This window comes from Nerophis ophidion, linkage group LG20, assembly GCF_033978795.1.
Source record: "Nerophis ophidion isolate RoL-2023_Sa linkage group LG20, RoL_Noph_v1.0, whole genome shotgun sequence".
Lineage (NCBI taxonomy): Eukaryota > Metazoa > Chordata > Actinopteri > Syngnathiformes > Syngnathidae > Nerophis > Nerophis ophidion.
Window position 1 is genome coordinate 35,804,004 of NC_084630.1, and position 25,412 is coordinate 35,829,415.

The 25,412-nt window shown below is 33.7% G+C and overlaps 1 protein-coding gene and 1 long non-coding RNA gene across 4 annotated transcripts in view; one reads left to right on the forward strand and one right to left on the reverse strand.

Moving 5' to 3' along the window:
• The window catches only part of LOC133539070 (uncharacterized), a 244,299-nt gene that overhangs the window by 12,911 nt on the left and 205,976 nt on the right, over nt 1-25,412 (reverse strand). The window lies entirely within an intron of this gene.
• The window catches only part of acox1 (acyl-CoA oxidase 1, palmitoyl), a 60,797-nt gene that overhangs the window by 1,572 nt on the left and 33,813 nt on the right, over nt 1-25,412 (forward strand). For 2 of the 3 annotated variants that reach the window (XM_061881100.1, XM_061881098.1), the window contains exons 3-7: nt 2,354-2,513; nt 20,945-21,105; nt 24,849-24,956; nt 25,026-25,145; nt 25,206-25,321. In XM_061881100.1, coding sequence (XP_061737084.1) covers nt 2,354-2,513; nt 20,945-21,105; nt 24,849-24,956; nt 25,026-25,145; nt 25,206-25,321 — 665 coding nt within the window. Of the gene's footprint in view, nt 1-2,353; nt 2,514-6,688; nt 6,850-20,944; nt 21,106-24,848; nt 24,957-25,025; nt 25,146-25,205; nt 25,322-25,412 lie in introns of all 3 variants that reach the window. The other variant, XM_061881099.1, reaches the window with a different exon arrangement.

Here is a 25,412-nt window from a genome sequence, read left to right on the forward strand (position 1 = left end):
TGTAAGCGGGGATCGAACCTGCAACCCTCAAGTTGCTGGCACGGCCGCTCTACCAACCGAGCTATACCGCCAAATGTGTGGGGGAGGCGTGAGAGGCAATAGCGAAGTAGCGTATAGCTTGACACATACAGGTAAATACATAAACAAAGTCAGGGAGGGGGCGTGAGAGGCAATAGCAAAGTAGCGTACATCTTGACACATAAAGATAAATAAATAAACATAGTTCAAGGAGTGAGAGGCAATAGCAAAGTAGCGTATATCTTGACACATACAGATAAATACATAAACAGTTCAGGGAGGGGGCATGAGAGGCAATAGCGAAGTAGCATATATCTTGACATACAGATAAATAAATAAACATTCAGTTCGAGGAGGGGGCGTGAGAGGCAATAGCTTAGCGTATATCTTGACACATACAGATAAATAAATAAACATTCAGTTCGAGGAGGGGGCGTAAGAGGTAATAGCGTTGTAGCGTATATCTTGACACATACAGACAAATACATAAACATTCAGTTCAGGGAGGGGGCGTGAGATGCAATAGTGTATTAGCGTATATCTTGACACATACAGGTAAATACATAAACATAGTTCAGGGAGGGGGCGTGAGAGGCAATAGCGAAGTAGTGTATATTTTGACACATACAGGTAAATACATAAACATAGTTCAGGGAGGGGGCGTGAGAGGCAATAGCGAAGTAGCGTATAGCTTGACACATACAGGTAAATACATAAACATAGTTCAGGGAGGGGGCGTGAGAGGCAATAGCGAAGTAGCGTATATTTTGACACATACAGGTAAATACATAAACATAGTTCAGGGAGGGGGCGTGAGAGGCAATAGGGAAGTAGCGTATATTTTGACACATACAGGTAAATACATAAACATAGTTCAGGGAGGGGGCGTGAGAGGCAATAGCGAAGTAGCGTATATCTTGACACATACCGGTAAATACATAAACATAGTTCAGGGAGGGGCGTGAGAGGCAATAACAAAGTAGCGTATATCTTGACACATACACATAAATATGGAAAACATTCAGTTCAGGGAGGGGGTGTGAGAGAGGCAATAGCGTTGTAGCGTATATCTTGACACATACAGGTAAATACATAAACAGTTCAGGGAGGGGGCATGAGAGGCAATAGCGAAGTAGCATATATCTTGACACATACAGACAAGTACATAAACATAGTTCAGGGAGGGGGCGTGAGAGGCAATAGCGAAGTAGCGTATATCTTGACACATACAGGTAAATACATAAACATAGTTCAGGGAGGGGGCGTGAGAGGCAATAGCGAAGTAGCGTATATCTTGACACATACAGGTAAATACATAAACATAGTTCAGGGAGGGGGCGTGAGAGGCAATAGCGAAGTAGCGTATATCTTGACACATACAGGTAAATACATAAACATAGTTCAGGGAGGGGGCGTGAGAGGCAATAGCGAAGTAGCGTATATCTTGACACATACAGGTAAATACATAAACATAGTTCAGGGAGGGGGCGTGAGAGGCAATAGCGAAGTAGCGTATATCTGGACACAGACAGATAAATACATGAACGTTCAGGGAGGGGGCGTGAGAGGCAATAGCGTCTTAGCCTCTGTCTGGACACGTACAGATAAATACATGAACATTCAGTTCAGGGAGGGGGCGTGAGAGGCAATAGCGTCGTAGCCTCTATTTGGACACGTAGAGATAAATACATGAACATTCAGTTCGGGTGGAGGGCGTGAGAGGCAAGAGTGTAATAGCCTATACATCTTGACACATATAGATAAATACATACACATTCAGTTCAGGGGGGCATGAACAAATCATTTTCTCCTAGATAAATGTAACTGTCAGCAAGTTCCAAACAGCCCCTTTTAAGCAGTGCTTCTCAAATCGTGGGGCGGCCACCCTTGAGGGGCGGCGTGGGGTGCGAGGTGGAGGGGTCGTAAGAGGCAGTAGCGTAAAAGCATTTTTAGTGTTCGTAAACAACTATCTTGACGTGTTCAGATAAAAAAGATCAACTTCACGGGAGGCGTGAAAAAAAAGATTTTCCCCTCGGGGGGTTGTGAGAGGAAATAATTGAGAACAAATGACATAGGAGACAAGCGGTAGAAGATGGATGGATGGATGGACATACGGTGTGATTACTTTTCAAACCCTACAGTAATTATCAACCAACGAAAACAATTGTCCACAGACCGATTTAGTTTTGGGTTTAAGTATATGTGCTGTGCAATTTTTGTCCTTTGAGTTCATGTCCTGAACATCGTTCTCGATTGTGAGCAAATAGATTTGGCTCGACAATGGTCTAATTTTCAAATCCTAAGGCCCAACCATCCTTTTGTTTGTCCACTGCAGAGTCCTTGGTCATAAACGACCCAGACTTTAAAGAGGAGGACCCAAACTTTCTCTCCCGTAGCGAGCGCTATGACCAAGCTGTTAGAAAAAGTGCCCAAATGATCCTGAAGATGAGAGAGTTTGGCATCGCAGACCCAGAGGAGATCTACTTTTACAAAAGGTAAATAATAAAGTCAAGTAGCACGTCACACAACTCTAACTTGTCTTTTTTTACAAAAGCAATGCACAGGCTCATAATAATTGTAAGACTAATGAAATGGTCTTAAAGGAAAATGTTAAATTGGTGTCCAATAAATTATAAAGAAGGAATGTACTTGTTTGGCATTTTTCCTATAATTCACCATCTTTATATAAGACAAGAACATGTTTCTTTTTTTAATGCATTCTGACTCGTAAATAAACCCGAGCAAAAGTCAGCTAACAATGGAGCCTATAAAATGCTGTAAACACCCAAAAGCCTCCATCAGTGTTTAATATATACATGATGTAAGTATATATGTAGTATCTAGTAACATTCATAATAACATGTAATATATACATGATGTAAGTATAAATGCCATGTAGTAACATTCATAATAACATGTAATATATACATGATGTAAGTATATATGTCATGTAGAAACATTCATAATAACATGTAAAATATACATGATGTAAGTATATATGTCATGTAGTAACATTCATAATAACATGTAATATATACATGATGTAAGTATATATGTCATGTAGTAACATTCATAATAACATGTAATATATACATGATGTAAGTATATATGTCATGTAGTAACATTCATAATAACATGTAATATATACATGATGTAAGTATATATGTCATGTAGTAACATTCATAATAACATGTTATATATACATGATGTAAGTATATATGTAGTATCTAGTAACATTCATAATAACATGTAATATATACATGATGTAAGTACATATGTAATGTAGTGACATGTTATTATATTGCAGGGGTACTTACATCATGTATATATTACATGTTATTATGAATGTTACTACATGACATATATACTTACATCATGTATATATTACATGTTATTATGAATGTTACTACATGACATATATATTCACATCATGTATATATTACATGTTATTATGAATGTTACTACATGACATATATATTCACATCATGTATATATTACATGTTATTATGAATGTTACTACATGACATATATATTCACATCATGTATATATTACATGTTATTATGAATGTTACTACATGACATATATATTCACATCATGTATATATTACATGTTATTATGAATGTTACTACATGACATATATACTTACATCATGTATATATTACGTGTTATTATGAATGGTATTACATTACATATATACTTACATCTTGTATATATTGCATGTTATAATGAGTGTTATTACATTACATATAAACTTATAGGGACGGCGTGGCGCAGTGGGAGAGTGGCCGTGCGCAACCCGAGGGTCCCTGGTTCAATTCCCACCTAGTACCAACCTCCTCACGTCCGTTGTGTCCTGAGCAAGACACTTCACCCTTGCTCCTGATGGGTGCTGGTTAGCGCCTTGCATGGCAGCTCCCTCCATCAGTGTGTGAATGTGTGTGTGAATGGGTAAATGTGGAAGTAGTGTCAAAGCGCTTTGAGTACCTTGAAGGTAGAAAAGCGCTATACAAGTACAACCCATTTATCATTTATTTATTTACAGTGTGTCTACTAAACCTTGATATCGTTTTTTGGATGTTTTTTTGAGCGCTTTACAAGCGGAATAAAGCGAAACCCTTTGTTAGCTGACTTTTGCTAGCATTTATTTGCAAGTTAGAATGCAATAAAAAGAGAAAAATACTCTATGTATTCTGGTCTTACATAGGGATTTGAATGATACATAAAATAAATAAAAAAAAGTGCAGTTCCTGCAGTAAAATTCTCAACATTTCGTATATTTGCAAAAAGGGGAACACCTGTATTTTGTGCACTGCAGAACAATTGCTATGCATAGGCTTGTTCCCTGTTAGAGTTCAGTCTGCTCCTCAGGGCAATGTTGAAGGTCTGTTATGCAAAATGTACTTCATACACTTGTTGATCCTATATCTTCCTTTCACCTAGCATGTTTCGGGGCAACTTTTACGAGCCTTTGCAACTACACTATGACATGTTCCTCCCAACCCTGTATGGCCTTTGTGACCCCGAGCAGTCCAAGAAATGGTTACCAATAGCGCAGTCCTACCAGGCCATTGGCACGTACGCTCAAACTGAGCTGGGTCACGGTCAGTCAAAAAAAAACCTTGTATGTGTATTTGACGTTAGAAAACAGGCCCATTAAAAGTGCAAATGTCACTTACTTGTACATGTTTGACAGACGTTAGAGGTTACTTGTGGTTTTATGAAGTATGAAGCTCCATCACAAACCTATCTTTATACAAATTGCTTGGTTTACAATAGTAGGTGATCTCATGTTACTCACTGAACTTGTGAACATAATGCAGATATATATATATATATATATATATATATATATAAAATTTGTACACCCCTGGTGTAGATGATATAAAACAGAATTAAACAAAAATATGAATGAAAAGAAAGAATTTGGTATAAAAAAAAAAAAATAGCTATGTAGAATTTGGAAAAAAATAAAGGGAATTAATGGGCCCCTGCCAATAACACCATCCCTATTGCTAAACATGGAGATGGAAACATTCTGCCTAGGGGCTGTTTCTCTGCTAGAGGTCTCCTAAGATTTGTGCAACCCTTACCCTGCACTCTGTGCTTGCCAGCAAGAGTTTCTTTGTTCTAGGATCTAATGCAGGGGTAGGGAACCTGTGACTCTAGAGCCAGATGTGGCTCTTTACAAAACTGCATCTGGCTCTCAGATAAATCTTAGCTGACATTGCTTAACACAATAAGTAAGGAATAATTTTGCTGGTAATCACAGTGTTAAAAATAATCTTCAAATTAGAAAACATTGTCATGCATTTTAATCCATCCATCCATTTCCTACCGCACCTGTTCAAGAAGTCACATTATTGGTAAGAAATATTTTATTTATTATTGGTTAGCTTCAGAATAAAAATGTTATTAAAAATAACAGGAGACTTATTGTACTCTAAAAAAGTTGTTATAAATTAAATATGCATGCCTTTAGTTGTATTCGGTGTTAAAAAATATGATATGGCTCTCACAAAAATATATTTTAAAATCTTTGGCTTTCATGGCTCTCTCAGCCAAAAAGGTTCCCGACCCCTGATCTAATGAATGAAATACAAATAAACGTACATAACTTTTAAATTGTTTTTACATTCTGTCTCTCTGTTAAAGTGGAACTGCCCTTTATTGGATTTTGTCCATCATTCAAAATCTCTGTCAGAGAAGAACAATAACTTATATTTGTCTTTTTTTATGCATTCTAATTTGTAAAATACAGCTAGTATGAATAAACCTTGTTCAGTAAGTGATTGTTTTATATTTGGCTAAGCATTTAGCAATGCTGCTACATAATGCTTAGTATTTCACTAAAGCTGGATCTGTTTAGCACACAGTTTCTAAAACTTGTAGCTATTCCTCCTTATATTCAAGCTAAAAAAATATAAGGTTCTGGATCACCATTTGTCCAAAAATATTTGTTGTTGTCTCTCATGAAGTTTGTCATGATTACTAGTAATAGTGTTGTTGAAGGAATTAGCGAAAGTTGTGATGCATCTATGAAATTAATATACCGCTGTATGCTTAAAATCAGCAAAATACATCAATATTGCATGTTATTATGAATGTTATTACATTACATATATACTTACATGGGTGCCTATAATACCTTGATTTAGTTTTTTGGATGTTTTTTATGTATTTTACAGGCGGAATAAAGAAAACCCCATTGTTAGCTGACTTTTGCTAGCATTTATTTGCAAGTTACAATGCAATAAAAAAAAGAAGCATACTGTACGTGTTTTTGTCTTACCTAAGGATTTGAATGATACACAAAATTTAAAAAAGTGCAGTTCCTGCATAACATTTTTTAACGTTTTGTATATTTGTATAAAGGTGAAAACTTGTATTTTGTGCACTGCAGAACAATTACTATGCATAGGCTTGTTCCCTGTTAGAGTTCAGTCTGCTCCTCAGGGCAATGTTGAAGGTTTGTTATGCAAAATGGACTTCATACCGATGCCGTAACAGTAGTACTGTGCCTCCAGTCCAGGAACGTGGACCTGAGTGACTATGTTTAAGTACACAGTAGTAATGCAGTCTAACTGAACACCTGTAGTAGTGATCATTTACAACACAACTACACTGATACCTGAGCCACACTTATTGATCCTATATCTTCCTTTCACCTAGCATGTTTCGGGGCAACTTTCACGAGGCAATGGGACTACACTTTGTCATGTTCCTCCCAACCCTGTATGGCCTTTGTGACCCCGAGCAGTCCAAGAAATGGTTACCAATAGCGCAGTCCTACCAGGCCATTGGCACGTACGCTCAAACTGAGCTGGGTCACGGTCAGTCCAAAAAAACATTCTATGTGTATTTGACGTTAGAAAACAGGCCCATTAAAAGTGCAAATGTCACTTACTTGTACATGTTTGACAGACGTTAGAGGTTACTTGTGGTTTTATGAAGTATGAAGCTGCATCACAAAACTATCTTTATACAAATTGTTTGGTTTACAATAGTAGACTGTTACTCACTGAGCATAATGCAGATTAACAACCATGTGTCTCCACTTTATGATGATTTTGACCTGTGTTCTCCTGCATGTCCTGCAAAATGGATGGAAGCAACTAACCAATGAAAACACATTTAAAAAAAGCACGTTCCGAATCGTGATTCTTATCTATTACGATCCTGAATTGATTCAAACTTATCAAGAATCAATTTTTTTAAATGAGTTTTGGATGGCCATCGCTGAGCTCAGTTGGTGCGTGCGCTTGTCTACCAATAGAGGCGCTTTTGTAAAGAGTTTAGTTATATTTGTACACCAAAAGACATACTGCGAGAATCAATTTGCATTGAGAATTACCAGAGAATCAAGAATTGGTCCCAATCAAGACTCGTGTTGAATGGGTTTAAATTGAATTGTCACCCAAGAATCAGAAACAAATTGAATCGTCGGACTCAGTTCTTGTAAGATTCAGGTCCTTAATGTTTATTATAACAAGCATCTTTATTTGCTGTCCTTCAAAGACAGAAATAATAGCTCCAAAGGCATTGATTACTACTAAGCACTTTTGTCAATGACAAAATGTGACTGTTAAATAAAACATCGCTCTTTGCTGTAAAATTTTTTACATTTTGGTTTTGTTGGAAAAACTAGATGAATAGACGTTAATAGAGCACTTAATCACAAGTGTCTCAAAGGGCTGCATAAGCCACAACTACAACTGCGCGTGGCGCAGTGGAAGAGTGACCGTGCGCAACCCGAGGGTCCCTGGTTCAATCCCCACCTAGTACCAACTTCGTCACATCCGTTGTGTCCTGAGCAAGACGCTTTTCCCTTGCTCCTGATGGGTGCTGGTTAGCGCCTTGCATGGCAGCTCCCTCCATCAGTGTGTGAATGTGGAAGTAGTGTCAAAGCGTTTTGAGTACCTTGAATGTAGAAAAGCGCTATACAAGTACAACCCATTTATCATTTATTCTTGGCTCAATCCAAGGAAAAACTCAATCCAATGGGAACAGCCAGAAACCTTTGACGGAACCAACCGCAGATGACGGCAGACCAACTGATCTAAAAGGGGTCTATTTAAAGGCTAGAGTATAAAAATGAGTTTTAAGATGGGACTTAAATGCTTCTACTGGGGTTGCATCTCTAACTGTTACTACTAGAAAATTCCAGAGTACTGGAGCTCCAGTAGAAAACGCTCTAAAGCCCGCAGACCTTTTCTGTGCTCTGGGACTCACTAATAAGCCAGAGTTTTTTGAAGGTAGACTTCTGTCTGGGACATATGGTACAATACAATCAGCAAGATTGGATGTAGCTAGACCTTTTAGTGTAGTATTTTATACCTAAGTAGCAAAACCATCGATCTACGTTCCCATCCTCACCTATGGTCATGAGCTTTGGGTTATGACCGAAAGGACAAGATCACGGGTACAAGCGGCCAAAATGAGTTTCCTCCGCCGGGTGGCGGGGCTCTCCCTTAGAGATAGGGTGAGAAGCTCAAAGTAAAGCCGCTGCTCCTCCACATGGAGAGGAGCCACATGAGGTGGTTGGGGCATCTGGTCAGGATGCCACCCGAACGCCTCCCTAAGGAGGTGTTTAGGGCACGTTTGACCGGTAGGAGGCCATGGGGAAGGCCCAGGACACGTTGGGAAGACTATGTCCCCGGCTGGCCTGGGAACGCCTCGGGATCCCCCCGGAAAGAGCTGGATGAAGTGGCTGGGGAGAGGATAGTCTGGGCTTCCCTGCTTAGGCTGCTGCCCCCGCGACCCGACCTCAGATAAGCGGAAGAAGGTTGATGGATGGATGGATGGATAGTAAAACCATAAAGTCACATCTTAAGTGCACAGGAAGACAGTGCAGGTGAGACAGTATCAGTATATACAGTGTGTATATAATTATATATTTATATATATATATGTGTGTGTGTATATAATAAATAAATAAAATAAATAAATGGGTTGTACTTGTATAGCGCTTTTCTACCTTGAAGGTACTCAAAGCGCTTTGAAACTACTTCCACATTAACCCATTCACACACTGATGGAGGGAGCTGCCATGCAAGGCGCTAACCAGCACCCATCAGGAGCAAGGGTGAAGTGTCTTGCTCAGGACACAACAGACGTGACGAAGTTGGTACTAGGAGGGAATTGAACGAGGGGACCCTCGGTTTGCGCACGGCCACTCTTCCACTGCGCCACGCCGTCCCTATATATGTGTGTGTGTATATATATATATATATATATATATATATATATATATATTATTATTAACCTTATCAGTCAGGGTAAGCTGGAGCGCTCACCCCAGCTGCCTTGGGGTGAGATGGGGGCTGATGGCCAGCCAATCGCAGGGCACATTTCATTCACACTCACATTAATACCTATTGACTATTTATGATCTTCAATTATCCTAACATGCGTATTTTGGAATGTGGTAGGAAGCCCTAGAAAACCCAGGCGCACATGGGAGATCATGCAAAATCCACACAGAGATGTCCAAATGGAGACTGGAACATGCTAACCACTCGGATACCAGTTTTATCTTGTCATGTACACCACTTAGTGGACCTTGGCGAGCAAACTTCTACAGCATGGGTGTCAAACTAATTTGGCCCGCCGTGTAATTTCACTTGGCCCTTGAGGCAATATGAAATGAACATTAGAGCTGGCCCGCCGTTGTAACACCGCATTCACCGCTAACACTCTTACTTGCCAACCCTCTCGATTTTCCCGAGAGACTCCCGAAGTTCAGTGCCCTTCCCGAATTTCATCCCTGGCAACAATATTTGAGGTGGGCTTTAAATGCACTGCCTTTGGCGTTCTCTACAACCTGTCTCCACGTCCGCTTTTCCTCTATACAAACAGCGTGCCGGCCCAGTCACATAATATATGCGGCTTTTACACACACACACACAATTGAATGCAATGCATACTTGGTCAACAGCCATACAGGTCACACTGAGGGTGGCCGTATAAATAACTTTAACACTGTTACAAATATGCGCCACAATGTGAACCCACACCAAACAAGAATGACACATTTCAGTAGAACATCCGCACCGTAACACAACAGAACAAATACTCAGAACGCCTTGCAGCACTAACTCTTCCGGGACGCTACAATATACACCTCCCCGCTATCACCAAACCCCATCCACCTCAACCCCACCGTCGAAAAGAGGCATTCAGTTTTTCTTAAAATTTTATTTGTTATGCCATTGATATTTTTTAATCATTATTATTATTTGAAACTCGATTTTGCATGTCACTATAAAGTTATTTAAGCCTTGCTTGTTCAATATTCAATGCAAAACTTGTTTGGGTCCGTATTAAAAGGTTAATTTGTTCAACCTCGGCCCGCGGCTTTGTTCGGTTCTAAATTTTGGCCCACTCTGTATTTGAGTTTGACACCCCTGTTCTACAGTATCTCCTCTGACCTTCTTCCCCGTTAATATTTTCATGGACAAATCAATTGAACGTCCTTGGCTAGCGTTATTTGCTTCCATATGGTGCAGACTCGCAGTACTATACCTCTACTGCTTCTCCATTTCTTTCTTTAATTCTATGAATGTCATCACTGTCCTGGACACTCACTTCCTTTTCTTCCAATAGTTGTATAAACAAAGTGACGTGGAAATCTAGCTAGAAGCTAATGCTAGGGAGTAAAAGCAGATGGATGTGTTTAGGAGGATTCAGCGGTGTTTGTTAGGCCAACTAGCAGTGGGACCGGGGAGGCTGCTCACTCCAATTTTTGCTGGCAGTTTAAAGCATCGCAATTTGCCGAGAGACAGCTCGTATCTCCAAAAAGTTGGGGTACTCGTTAGTTGACAGACAACTGTACAAGTGTGTCTATATGGAGTGAAATAACTCAAGTCAACAAAAATGTTTTTACTCACGCTGACAATTGGCAAGTAAAAACACAATTTTCCACAAGTAAAAGAACAATTGGCGAGTATAACACATTTTTTATTCAAGTTAAAACTTTTGGCAGAAATATTCCACCCTGCTCGATCCACACTTTTATACTTGCAAATCGTTTTTTTTACTTGTAGAAAATGTTTTGCTGTTGTTGTTTTTTATTGTACTTCAAAGACTAAAGGGCAGTTCTCCATTGACAATGATTACTACTAGGCATTTTTGTCCATGTAACAATTGTTTTTTTTATAACTGCAATCTGTTTTTTTACTTTTAGAAAATGTTTTATTGACTTTCAAATCATTTTTTTGTATTTTTTTTCAACGATTAAAGAAAAGGCTCTATCGACAATGATTACTACTAGGCATTTTTGACAATGGCGGAAATTGTTTTTATACTTGCAGACCGTTTTTTTACTTTTAGAAAATTGTGTTTATACTTGCGAACCGTTTTTTTACATGTATAAATTTTTTATATATATATTGCGAACTGTTTTTTTTACTTGTGGAAAATTGTGTTTATACTTGCGAACCGTTTTTTTCCATGTAGAAAATTGTTTTTATACTTGCAATTTTTTTTTTACTCGTAGAAAATTGTTACTTGCAAATCGTCTTTTTACTTGTGGAAAACATTTTTACTTGCAAATAGTTTTTTTACTCGTGGTAAATTGTGTTTATACTTGCAATTTTTTTTTTACTTGTAAAAATTTGTGTTACTTGCAAATTGTCTTTTTACTTGAGGAAAATTGTTTTTATATTTGTGAATTGTTTTTTTACTTGTAGAAAATTGTGTTTATACTCACGAACCAATGTTCTAAAGTGAGGAAAATATTTTCATACTTGCAATTTTTTTTTTACCTGTAGAAAATTGTGTTACTTGCAAATTGTTTTTTTACTTGTGGAAAATTGTTTTACTTGCAAATTGTTTTTTTTTACTTGTGGAAAATTGTTGTTATACTTGCAAATTGTTTTTTCACTTGTGGAAAATTTTGTTACTTGCAAATTGTTTTTTTACCTGTGAAAAATTGTTTCTATTCGCGAATTTTTTTTTTTCTTGTAGAAAATTGTGTTTATACTTGCGAACCGTTTTTTTACATGTAGAAAAATTGTGTTTATACTTGCAAATTGTTTTTTCACTTGTGGAAAATTGTGTTACTTGCAAATAGTTTTTTTACCTGTGGAAAATTTTGTTTCTATTTGCGAACCGTTTTTTTCCATGTAGAAAATTGTTTTTATACTTGCAATTTTTTTTTTACTCGTAGAAAATTGTTACTTACGAATCGTTTTTTTACTTGTGGAAAACATTTTTCCTTGCAAATTGTTTTTTTACTCGTGGTAAATTGTGTTTATACTTGCAATTTTTTTCAATTTGTAAAAATTTGTGTTACTTGCAAATTGTCTTTTTACTTGAGGAAAATTGTTTTTATATTTGCGAATTGTTTTTTTACTTGTAGAAAATTGTGTTTATACTCACGAACCAATGTTTTAATGTGAGGAAAATATTGTTATACTTGCAGTTTTTTTTTTACCTATAGAAAATTGTTATTTGCAAATTGTTTTTTTACTTGTGGAAAATTGTTTTACTTGCAAATATTTTTTTTTACTTGTGGAAAATAGTTTTTATACTTGCAAATTGCTTTTTCACTTGTGGAAAATTGTGTGACTTGCAAATAGTTTTTTTACCTGTGGAAAATTGTGTTTCTATTTGCGAATCGTTTTTTTACTTGTAGAAAATTGTGTTTATACTTGCGAACCGTTTTTTACATATAGAAAAATTGCTTTATACTTGCGATTTGTTTTTTTATTTTTAGAAAATTGTGTTATTACTTGCGAACCGTTTTTTTCCATGTAGAAAATTGTTTTTATACTTGCAATTTTTTTTTTACTCGTAGAAAATTGTTACTTGCAAATCGTTTTTTTACTTGTGGAAAACATTTTTACTTACAAATTGTTGTTTTACTCATGGTAAATTGTGTTTATACTTGCAATTTTTTTTTACTTGTAAAAATTTGTGATACTTGCAAATTGTCTTTTTACTTGGGGAAATTTGTTTTTATACTTGCGAATTGTTTTTTTACTTGTAGAAAATTGTGTTTATACTCACGAACCAATTTTTTAAAGTGAGGAAAATATTTTTATACTTGCAATTTTTTTTTTACCTGTAGAAAATTATGTTATTTGCAAATTGTTTTTTTACTTTTGGAAAATTGTTTTACTTGCAAATTGTTTTTTTTACTTGTGGAAAATTGTTTTTATACTTGCAAATTGTTTTTTCACTTGTGGAAAATTGTGTTACTTGCAAATAGTCTTTTTACCTGTGGAAAATTGTGTTATTTGCAAATTGTTTTTTTACTTGTGGAAAATTGTTTTACTTGCAAATTGTTTTTTTTACTTGTGGAAAATTGTTTTACTTGCAAATTGTTTTTTTTACTTGTGGAAAATTGTTTTTATACTTGCAAATTGTTTTTTCACTTGTGGAAAATTGTGTTACTTGCAAATAGTTTTTTTACCTGTGGAAAATTGTGTTTCTATTTGCGAACCGTTTTTTTCCATGTAGAAAATTGTTTTTATACTTGCAATTTTTTTTTTACTCGTAGAAAATTGTTACTTACAAATCGTTTTTTTACTTGTGGAAAACATTTTTATTTGCAAATTGTTTTTTTACTCGTGGTAAATTGTGTTTATACTTGCAATTTTTTTCTACTTGTAAAAATTTGTGTTACTTGCAAATTGTCTTTTTACTTGAGGAAAATTGTTTTTATATTTGCAAATTGTTTTTTTACTTGTAGAAAATTGTGTTTATACTCACGAACCAATTTTTTAAAGTGAGGAAAATATTTTTATACTAGCAATTTTTTTTTTACCTGTAGAAAATTGTGTTACTTGCAAATTGTTTTTTTACTTGTGGAAAATTGTTTTACTTGCAAATTGTTTTTTTTTACTTGTGGAAAATTGTTGTTATACTTGCAAATTGTTTTTTCACTTGTGGAAAATTTTGTTACTTGCAAATAGTTTTTTTACCTGTGAACAATTGTGTTTCTATTCGCGAATTGTTTTTTTACTTGTAGAAAATTGTGTTTATACTTGCGAACAGTTTTTTTACATGTAGAAAAATTCCTTTATACTTGCAAATTGTTTTTTTGTTTTTAGAAAATTGTGTTATTACTTGCAAACCGTTTTTTTCCATGTAGAAAATTGTTTTTATGCTTGCAATTTTTTTTTTTACTCGTAGAAAATTGTTACTTGCAAATCGTTTTTTTACTTGTGGAAAACATTTTTACTTTCAAATTGTTTTTTTACTTGTGGTAAATTGTGTTTATACTTGCAATTTTTTTTTACTTGTAAAAATTTGTGATACTTGCAAATTGTCTTTTTACTTGGGGAAATTAGTTTTTATACTTGCAAATTGTTTTTTTACTTGTAGAAAATTGTGTTTATACTCACGAACAAATTTTTTAAAGTGAGGAAAATATTTTTATACTTGCAATTTTTTTTTTACCTGTAGAAAATTGTGTTATTTGCAAATTGTTTTTTTACTTGTGGAAAATTGTTTTTATGCTTGCAATTTTTTTTTTACTTGTGGAAAATTGTTTTACTTGCAAATAGTTTTTTTTATTTGTGGAAAATTGTTTTTATACTTGCAAATTGTTTTTTCACATGTGGAAAATTGTGTTACTTGCAAATTGTTTTTTTTTACCTGTGGAAAATTGTGTTTCTACTTGCGAATCGTTTTTTTTACTTTGGGCGGTATAGCTCGGTTGGTAGAGCGGCCGTGTCAGCAACTTGAGGGTTGCAGGTTCGATCCCCGCTTCCGGCATCCTAGTCACTGCCTTTGTGTCCTTGGGCAAGACACTTTACCCACCTGCTCCCAGTGCCACCCACACTGGTTTAAATGTAACTTAGATATTGGGTTTCACTATGTAAAGCGCTTTGATTCACTAGAGAAAAGTGCTATATAAATATAATTCACTTCACTTGTAGAAAATTGTTTTTATACTTGCAATTTTTTTTACTTGTAGAAAATTGTGTTTATACTTGCAAATTGTTTTTTTACTTGTAGAAATGTGTGTTTATCCTTGCGAACCGTTTTTTTACATGTACAAAATTGTTTTTATGCTTGCAATTTTTTTTTACTTGTAGAAAATTGTTTATACTTGCAAATTGTTTTTTTAAATGTAGAAAATTGTGTTTATACTTGCAAATTGTTTTTTTACTTGTAGAAAATTGTGTTTATACTTGCAAATAGTTTTTTTAAATGTAGAAAATTGTGTTTATACTTGCAAATTGTTTTTTTACTTGTAGAAAATTGTGTTTATACTTGCAAATAGTTTTTTCACTTGTGGAAAATTGTTTATACTTGCAAATTGTTTTTTTAAATGTAGAAAATTGTGTTTATACTTGCAAATTGTTTTTTTACCTGTAGAAACTAATGTTTCTCCTTGGGAACCGTTTTTTTACATGTAGAATTGTATTTATACTTGCGAATAGTTTTTTCACTTCTGGAAAATTGTGTTTATACTTGCAAATTGTTTTTTTACTTGTTCAAAATTGTGTTTATACTTGCAAATAGTTTTTTCACTTGTGGAAAATTGTGTTACTTCCAAATTGTTTTTTTACCTGTGGAAAACTGTGTTACTTGCAAAAAGTTTTTTTACCTGCAGAAAATGGTGTTTATATTTGCGAATCGTTTTTTTACTTGTTCAAAATTGTGTTTGTACTTGCAAATTGTTTTTTTACTTGTAGAAAATTGTGTACATACTTGCAAATTGTTTTTTTACCTGTAGAAACTAGTGTTTGTACTTGCGAACTGTTTTTTTACATGTAGAATTGTATTTATACTTGCGAATTGTTTTTTCACTTGTGGAAAATTGTGTTTATACTTGCAAATTGTTTTTTTACTTGTAGAAAATTGTGTTTATACTTGCAAATAGTTTTTTCACTTGTGGAAAATTGTGTTACTTCCAAATTGTTTTTCTACCTGTGGAAAACTGTGTTACTTGCGAATAGTTTTTTTACCTGTGGAAAATTGTGTTTCCACTTGTGAATGTTTTTTTTACTTGCAAATTGTTTTTTTACTTGTAGAAATTTGTGTTTATACTTGCCAATTGTTTTTTTACTTGTAGAAAATTGTGTTTATACTTGCAAATTGTTTTTTTACTTGTAGAAACTAGTGTTTGTACTTCCAAATTGTTTTTTTACTTGTAGAAATTTGTGTTTATACTTGCGAACCGTTTTTTTACATGTAGAATTGTATTTATACTTGCGAAAAGTTTTTTCACTTGTGGAAAATTGTGTTTATACTTGCAAATTGTTTTTTTACTTGTTCAAAATTGTGTTTATACTTGCAAATTGTTTTTTTACTTGTAGAAAATTGTGTTTATACTTGCGAACCGTTTTTTTACATGTAGAAAATTGTGTTTATACTTGCAAATAGTTTTTTCACTTGTGGAAAATTGTGTTACTTCCAAATAGTTTTTTTACCTGTGGAAAATTGTGTTACTTGCAAATAGTTTTTTTACCTGTGGAAAATTGTGTTTCCACTTGCGAATCGTTTTTTTACTTGCAAATTGTTTTTTTTTACTTGTGGAAAACTGTGTTTATACTTGCAAATTGTTTTTTTACTTGTAGAAATTTGTGTTTATACTTGCAAATTGTTTTTTTACTTGTAGAAAATTGTGTTTATACTTGCAAATTGTTTTTTTACTTGTAGAAAATTGAGTTTATACTTGCAAATTGTTTTTTTACCTGTAGAAACTAGTGTTTGTACTTCCAAATTGTTTTTTTTACTTGTAGAAATTTGTGTTTATACTTGCGAACCGTTTTTTTACATGTAGAATTGTATTTATACTTGCGAATAGTTTTTTCACTTGTGGAAAATTGTGTTTATACTTGCAAATTGTTTTTTTACTTGTTCAAAATTGTGTTTGTACTTGCAAATTGTTTTTTTACTTGTAGAAAATTGTGTTTATACTTGCGAACCGTTTTTTTACATGTAGAATTGTATTTATACTTGCGAATAGTTTTTTCACTTGTGGAAAATTGTGTTTATACTTGCAAATTGTTTTTTTACTTGTTCAAAATTGTGTTTGTACTTGCAAATTGTTTTTTTACATGTAGAAAATTGTGTTTATACTTGCAAATAGTTTTTTCACTTGTGGAAAATTGTGTTACTTCCAAATAGTTTTTTTACCTGTGGAAAATTGTGTTACTTGCAAATAGTTTTTTTACCTGTGGAAAATTGTGTTTCCACTTGCGAATCGTTTTTTTACTTGCAAATTGTTTTTTTTACTTGTGGAAAACTGTGTTTATACTTGCAAATTGTTTTTTTACTTGTAGAAAATTGTGTTTATACTTGCAAATTGTTTTTTTACTTGTAGAAATTTGTGTTTATACTTGCAAATTGTTTTTTTACCTGTAGAAACTAATGTTTATACTTGCGAACCGTTTTTTTACATGTAGAAAATATTTTTTATACTTGCAATTTTTTTTTACTTGTAGAAAATTGTGTTTATACTTGCAAATCGTTTTTATACTTGTAAAAAATTGTGTTTATACTTCCAAATTGTTTTTTTACTTGTAGAAATTTGTGTTTATACTTGCGAACCGTTTTTTTACATGTACAAAATTGTTTTTATACTTGCAATTTTTTTTTACTTGTAGAAAATTGTGTTTATACTTGCAAATTGTTTTTTTACTTGTAGAAACTAGTTTTTTACTCGCAAATTGTTTTTTTACTTATAGAATTTGTGTTTATACTTGCGAACCGTTTTTTTACATGTGCAAAATTGTTTTTATACTTGCAATTTTTTTTTACTTGTAGAAAATTGTGTTTATACTTGCAAATTGTTTTTTTACTTGTAGAAACTAGTTTTTTACTCGCAAATTGTTTTTTTACTTATAGAATTTGTGTTTAAACTTGCGAACCGTTTTTTTACATGTGCAAAATTGTTTTTATACTTGCAATTTTTTTTTACCTGTAGTAATTTGTGTTTATACTTGCGAACCGTTTTTTTACATGTAGAATTGTATTTATACTTGCGAATAGTTTTTTTACATGTAGAATTGTATTTATACTTGCGAATAGTTTTTTCACTTGTGGAAAATTGTGTTTATACTTTCAAATAGTTTTTTTAATTGTAGAAAATTGTGTTTATACTTGCAAATAGTTTTTTCACTTGTGGAAAATTGTGTTACTTCCAAATTGTTTTTTTACCTGTGGAAAACTGTGTTACTTGCAAATAGTTTTTTTACCTGCAGAAAATTGTGTTTATATTTGCGAATCGTTTTTTTACTTGTTCAAAATTGTGTTTATACTTGCAAATTGTTTTTTTACTTGTAGAAAATTGTGTTTATACTTGCGAACCGTTTTTTTACATGTAGAATTGTATTTATACTTGCGAATAGTTTTTTCACTTCTGGAAAATTGTGTTTATACTTGCAAATTGTTTTTTTACTTGTAGAAAATTGTGTTCATACTTGCAAATAATTTTTTCACTTGTGGAATATTGTGTTACTTCCAAATTGTTTTTTTACCTGTGGAAAATTGTGTTACTTGCAAATAGTTTTTTTACCTGTGGAAAATTGTGTTTCCACTTGCGAATCGTTTTTTTACTTGCAAATAGTTTTTTTTACTTGTGGAAAACTGTGTTTATACTTGCAAATTGTTTTTTTACTTGTAGAAACTAGTTTTTTACTCGCAAATTGTTTTTTTACTTATAGAATTTGTGTTTATACTTGCGAACCGTTTTTTTACATGTGCAAAATTGTTTTTATACTTGCAATTTTTTTTTACTTGTAGAAAATTGTGTTTATACTTGCAAATTGTTTTTTTACCTGTAGTAATTTGTGTTTATACTTGCGAACCGTTTTTTTACATGTAGAATTGTATTTATACTTGCGAATAGTTTTTTTACATGTAGAATTGTATTTATACTTGCGAATAGTTTTTTCACTTGTGGAAAATTGTGTTTATACTTTCAAATTGTTTTTTTAATTGTAGAAAATTGTGTTTATACTTGCAAATAGTTTTTTCACTTGTGGAAAATTGTGTTACTTCCAAATTGTTTTTTTACCTGTGGAAAACTGTGTTACTTGCAAATAGTTTTTTTACCTGCAGAAAATTGTGTTTATATTTGCGAATCGTTTTTTTACTTGTTCAAAATTGTGTTTATACTTGCAAATTGTTTTTTTACTTGTAGAAAATTGTGTTTATACTTGCAAATTGTTTTTTTACTTGTAGAAAATTGTGTTTATACTTGCGAACCGTTTTTTTACATGTAGAATTGTATTTATACTTGCGAATAGTTTTTTCACTTCTGGAAAATTGTGTTTATACTTGCAAATTGTTTTTTTACTTGTAGAAAATTGTGTTCATACTTGCAAAAAATTTTTTCACTTGTGGAATATTGTGTTACTTCCAAATTGTTTTTTTACCTGTGGAAAATTGTGTTACTTGCAAATAGTTTTTTTACCTGTGGAAAATTGTGTTTCCACTTGCGAATCGTTTTTTTACTTGCAAATAGTTTTTTTTACTTGTGGAAAACTGTGTTTATACTTGCAAATTGTTTTTTTACTTGTAGAAATTTGTTTATACTTGCAAATTGTTTTTTTACCTGTAGAAACTAGTGTTTATACTTGCGAACCGTTTTTTTACATGTAGAAAATAGTTTTTATACTTGCAATTTTTTTTTACTTGTAGAAAATTGTGTTTATACTTGCAAATTGTTTTTATACTTGTAAAAAATTGTGTTTATACTTCCAAATTGTTTTTTTACTTGTAGAAATTTGTGTTTATACTTGCGAACCGTTTTTTTACATGTACAAAATTGTTTTTATACTTGCAATTTTTTTTTACTTGTAGAAAATTGTGTTTATACTTGCAAATTGTTTTTTTACTTGTAGAAAATTGTGTTTATACTTACAAATTGTTTTTTTACTTGTAGAAAATTGTGTTTATACTTGCAAATTGTTTTTTTACCTGTAGAAACGAGTGTTTATACTTGCGAACCATTTTTTTACATGTGCAAAATAGTTTTTATGCTTGCAATTTTTTTTTACTTGTAGAAAATTGTGTTTATACTTGCGAACCGTTTTTTTACATTGTATAGAATTGTATTTATACTTGCGAATAGTTTTTTCACTTGTGGAAAATTGTTTTTATACTTGTGTATTGTTTTTTTTACTTGTAGAAAATTGTGTTTATGCTTGCAAATCTCATTTTTATTTGTCCTTCAAAGACTAAAAGAAAGGCTAAGCATGTCAATAGTTTTTTATTTGCAGAAAATATTTTGGTTATTTGCGAATCGTTGGGCCTGAGTAAAAACATTTTTGTCATTTCACTCCATGTGTGTATAAGTGCATTTTGTGCACAATGAACATGTCCCTGATGATAATGATAATCCTGATCATTTTGGTCACCATAAATATAAAACGAAATGTTCATATGGTTGCGTCCGTACAGTATGCAGGCTACGGTATAGAATAGAGTTGTCTCTTGTAACCCAGTATCCTCTTGTAATCAGAGAGGCTGTGAGAGAGAAAGTAGGTCACGCCAGTTATTGTTTCTTGCCTTTCTGGTCCCAAGCCAAGCAAATGGCTTCCAGTTGGTACTTCTTCCGCACAGAACCACAGCAGAAACTTAAGCTAACGTCTTTGCTCATTTCTTCCATTGAAGACTAAACTCCCAGCCTTCTGGGGCTTGCTTTCTGTAACGTACAACCACATGAATATATTGGGTTGTGCTTTGGTTAAGAGCAAATGTTCATGTGTGAAATGATGCACAAATGATTGGAGCAGCTTTCTTAATATGCATGACAAGCTGTTTTACTGACGTGCTCTCACTCTTCTTCCTTCTTTGCTTCTTCTCTCCCCCATCATCCATAATTCCATCCATTTGTGCCTTAATTTGCCGTGGACTCTCCTTAATTTGTGTTGATGTGTCTCGTCCCCCTGCCCGTGCCTTTTGCTTGCCCTGACCATCTGGTGTCCTTTCCCGTGGGCTCCTGTCCTCCTTGTGGTTTAGCTGCGTGCACCTGGGCAGGCCCGAGCCCTTTGACCTGCATCTGGGAATGTTCCTGCCCACACTGCTCAACCAGGCCACCCCTGAACAAATGGACCGCTACTTCATGCCCGCCTGGAACCTAGAGATCATCGGCACCTACGCTCAGACTGAGATGGGCCACGGTAAAATACTGAAGAGTGGGGTCCAATAAGTGTGGGCCGTTCAACCATCAACATTCCTAGTAATTACCGGAAAGGGATCACACAATATTTTGATGGATTGAATCCATTTTTCCACGTACTATTTGAAGCTCTGTCAAACATTTACAAGGTGCACTGCAGGTACTATTCTTCAAAGAGGCCCTCGGGCCACGAGCAGTGATTATTGGAATAAAAGCCGTGTACCTATAAAACCCAATAATATATCATTTGCTTATTTACTTAATGAATTGGCAACTCTTGTGGGCTTTTTTTCTAACGAAATGTGTGTGATCGATGCAAATTATCATAAGTTTTCAAAAATGTGTCAGAGTGGGCCTCCCCTCAGAGGACACGATACTGCCGGGGGCCTACACCCTAGTCCCTGAAAACATATTTGGTGGCATTTTCCCTGACTGTTAAAGGGGAGCTGCGCTTTTTGGGGAATTATGCCTGTAATTCACAATCCTTATAGGAGACAAGATTACATATGTCTTTTTATTTTTTTTTAATAATTCTAATTAAATAAACAAAAAGTCTGCTTACAGTGGAGTAAATTGGAGCCATGACTTCACTGCGTCTGTTGCATTTATTCCGACCATAAAACCCAATAAGTAACCAACCAGTCCTGATTATAAATCATGCCTCTCACCTTGATAGTAAAATGATTTGGACATAAACTGAGAAGTTTGTCAACTTTGACTGTCATATTAGACCCGGAGATGGCGAAAAAGACCCATGAAAGATGCCGGTTTGTGATTATATATATATATTTTTTAACCCTTTGCGAGTATTTTAAGTCATTCTTCATTTAAACGGTAATATATCAACATCCTAACAGTCAGCATCCCAGTGAAAGCAGACGATGTACTGTAAGTGATGTTTTATTATGTCTCTTGGCTCTCGTGAAGTCTGTATGAGTTCTAGACAATGTTGTAGTTAAAGGAGAAAGTCAATGTTGCGATGTGTCTACGACATTATTGTGCCGATGTATGCTTAAAATGAGCAAAAATACGTAAATATTACATATTATAAATGTGCCTCTTACTACATTATGTCTGTACTTCAATCATGTATATATTACATATTATGAATGTTACTACATGACATATATACTTACATCATGTATATATTACATGTTATTATGAATGTTACTACATGACATATATACTTACATCATGTATATATTACATGTTATTATGAATGTTATTACATGACATATATACTTACATCATGTATATATTACATGTTATTTACTCGTGGTAAATTGTGTTTATACTTGCAATTTTTTTTTTACTTGTAAAAATTTGTGTTACTTGCAAATATGTTATTATGAATGTTACTACATGACATATATACTTACATCATGTATATATTACATGTTATTATGAATGTTACTAGATACCACATATATACTTACATCATGTATATATTACATGTTATTATGAATGTTACTACATGACATATATACTTACATCATGTATATATTACATGTTATTATGAATGTTACTACATGACATATATACTTACATCATGTATATATTACATGTTATTATGAATGTTACTACATGACATATATACTTACATCATGTATATATTACATGTTATTATGAATGTTACTAGATACCACATATATACTTACATCATGTATATATTACATGTTATTATGAATGTTACTAGATACTACATATATACTTACATCATGTATATATTACATGTTATTATGAATGTTACTACATGACATATATACTTACATCATGTATATATTACATGTTATTATGAATGTTACTACATGACATATATACTTACATCATGTATATATTACATGTTATTATGAATGTTACTACATGACATATATACTTACATCATGTATATATTACATGTTATTATGAATGTTATTACATGACATATATACTTACATCATGTATATATTACATGTTATTTACTCGTGGTAAATTGTGTTTATACTTGCAATTTTTTTTTTACTTGTAAAAATTTGTGTTACTTGCAAATATGTTATTATGAATGTTACTACATGACATATATACTTACATCATGTATATATTACATGTTATTATGAATGTTACTAGATACCACATATATACTTACATCATGTATATATTACATGTTATTATGAATGTTACTACATGACATATATACTTACATCATGTATATATTACATGTTATTATGAATGTTACTACATGACATATATACTTACATCATGTATATATTACATGTTATTATGAATGTTACTACATGACATATATACTTACATCATGTATATATTACATGTTATTATGAATGTTACTAGATACCACATATATACTTACATCATGTATATATTACATGTTATTATGAATGTTACTAGATACTACATATATACTTACATCATGTATATATTACATGTTATTATGAATGTTACTACATGACATATATACTTACATCATGCATATATTACATGTTATTATGAATGTTACTACATGACACATATACTTACAGTCTGTATATATTACATATTGTTACATGACATATATACTTACAGTGTGTATATAAAACATTGATAGACGTGTTCGGATGTTTCTTTAAGGGCTTTATAGGCAAAATAAAGTGACTCTTCTAGGCAACGTTAGCAGTTTTGCTTGCATTTACTTACTAGCTGGAATACAAAAACAAACATTTGTTCTTGTCTTGCACAATGATTGTGAATCATAGTGCCGTTCCCCTTAAACTAAATCAATTGAGCCTTGGAACAGTTATCTGCCTTACGAGGCCAGGGAAACCCAAAATTGCTTTTAGAGGTGGTCCTCGGTTTAGGACATTATTTCATAAGAATCACTCCCATAAAATGAAATAGTATTCTGTAAACTGTAGAATTGCTGGAGAACCAGTTGCAAGTGTACACACTGCGTTGGTCTTCTACTGCTACAGCTATTCTAAATAGAGGGACGCCATTGCTTCTTAAATTGCTATTATTAGCTAACAACAGCGAGAGCTAGTGCAAGTGCATGTGTTACGTATGTACATTATTGCGTACGAGAAGCCGTAAGGATGTACTGTGTAAAATCCATTGCAAAGCTGGCGTCCCGGAGGCGTCAGGGGAAATGTTGCAAACAGCCCCTTTATGTCAAACCTTCCGGGATTACATTCTGACAACAAAATTGCATTTGTGTCCAAATATTGTGGTCTTTTCTCAAGCAAATTTTAATCACCTGTGATGAATCGTAATTAATTACAATTCAAGATCGGGATAAATCTAAATAAATAAATCACTTGATACAAATATGGTCACTACTGCCTATTTTCTCTAGTTATATTCTTATTTTACTTTTATATTTTTATTCATATAGTATTTTTTTTTCTATCTTGTTTCCATTCATACCCCCATTATTTACTTTTTACTTTTGAAATTCAATCTCAACTCTGTACATTCCTGAGGGAACTCTCCTGAAGGAATCAAAGTACTATCTATCTATGGTTCGCACGCGAGTGTTATTCAGCTCGTTATAAAAGGTAGTAAATGGAAAAGTTGGTTCCTAAATCGCTGTAAGTTCCAACTTCCACTAAAACGGAGCTTACATCACAAAATATTTGTTGGTAACCCGAGGACCACCTGTACAACATACCAAGTGTTAACTGGAGTTAGTTAGTGTGTGGAGTAAACCTTCATCTTGTATTGTCTCTAATGCTGCGTATCTCTGGTGGGCTCCGCTATGCGTTGGTCCTCTAGGCACACACCTGCGAGGACTGGAGACCACCGCCACGTTTGACCCGGTAACACAGGAGTTCATCCTGAACAGTCCCACTGTCAGCTCCATCAAATGGTGGCCTGGAGGCCGTGAGTACACAAACTCTGTCAAACCACTGAAAATGTACATCTTGATGAAATAAACCAACCTTTTCCTAGTTGGCAAGACGTCAAACCACGCTGTTGTTCTTGCCCAGCTTTACACTCGGGGAGATTGCCACGGTCTGCACGCTTTCATTGTACCTCTCCGTGACATGGACACACACATTCCCCTGCCTGGTAACTTCAGCCGCTTCATATTTCTTCCGGGTCACCATAATAACCCTTTTTTCTTCATAGGTATTGTTGTTGGCGATATCGGACCCAAATTTGGTTTTAATGAGGTCGACAACGGCTTCTTAAAACTTGACCACGTACGGATACCACGAGACAACATGCTCATGAAATATGCCAAGGTCAGTTAGTTAAACTTGACACTTATTACGTTATGTTCGTTCAAATAAATGCACGATGAAGACGTATTATTCAAATCAACTACAGCTCAAC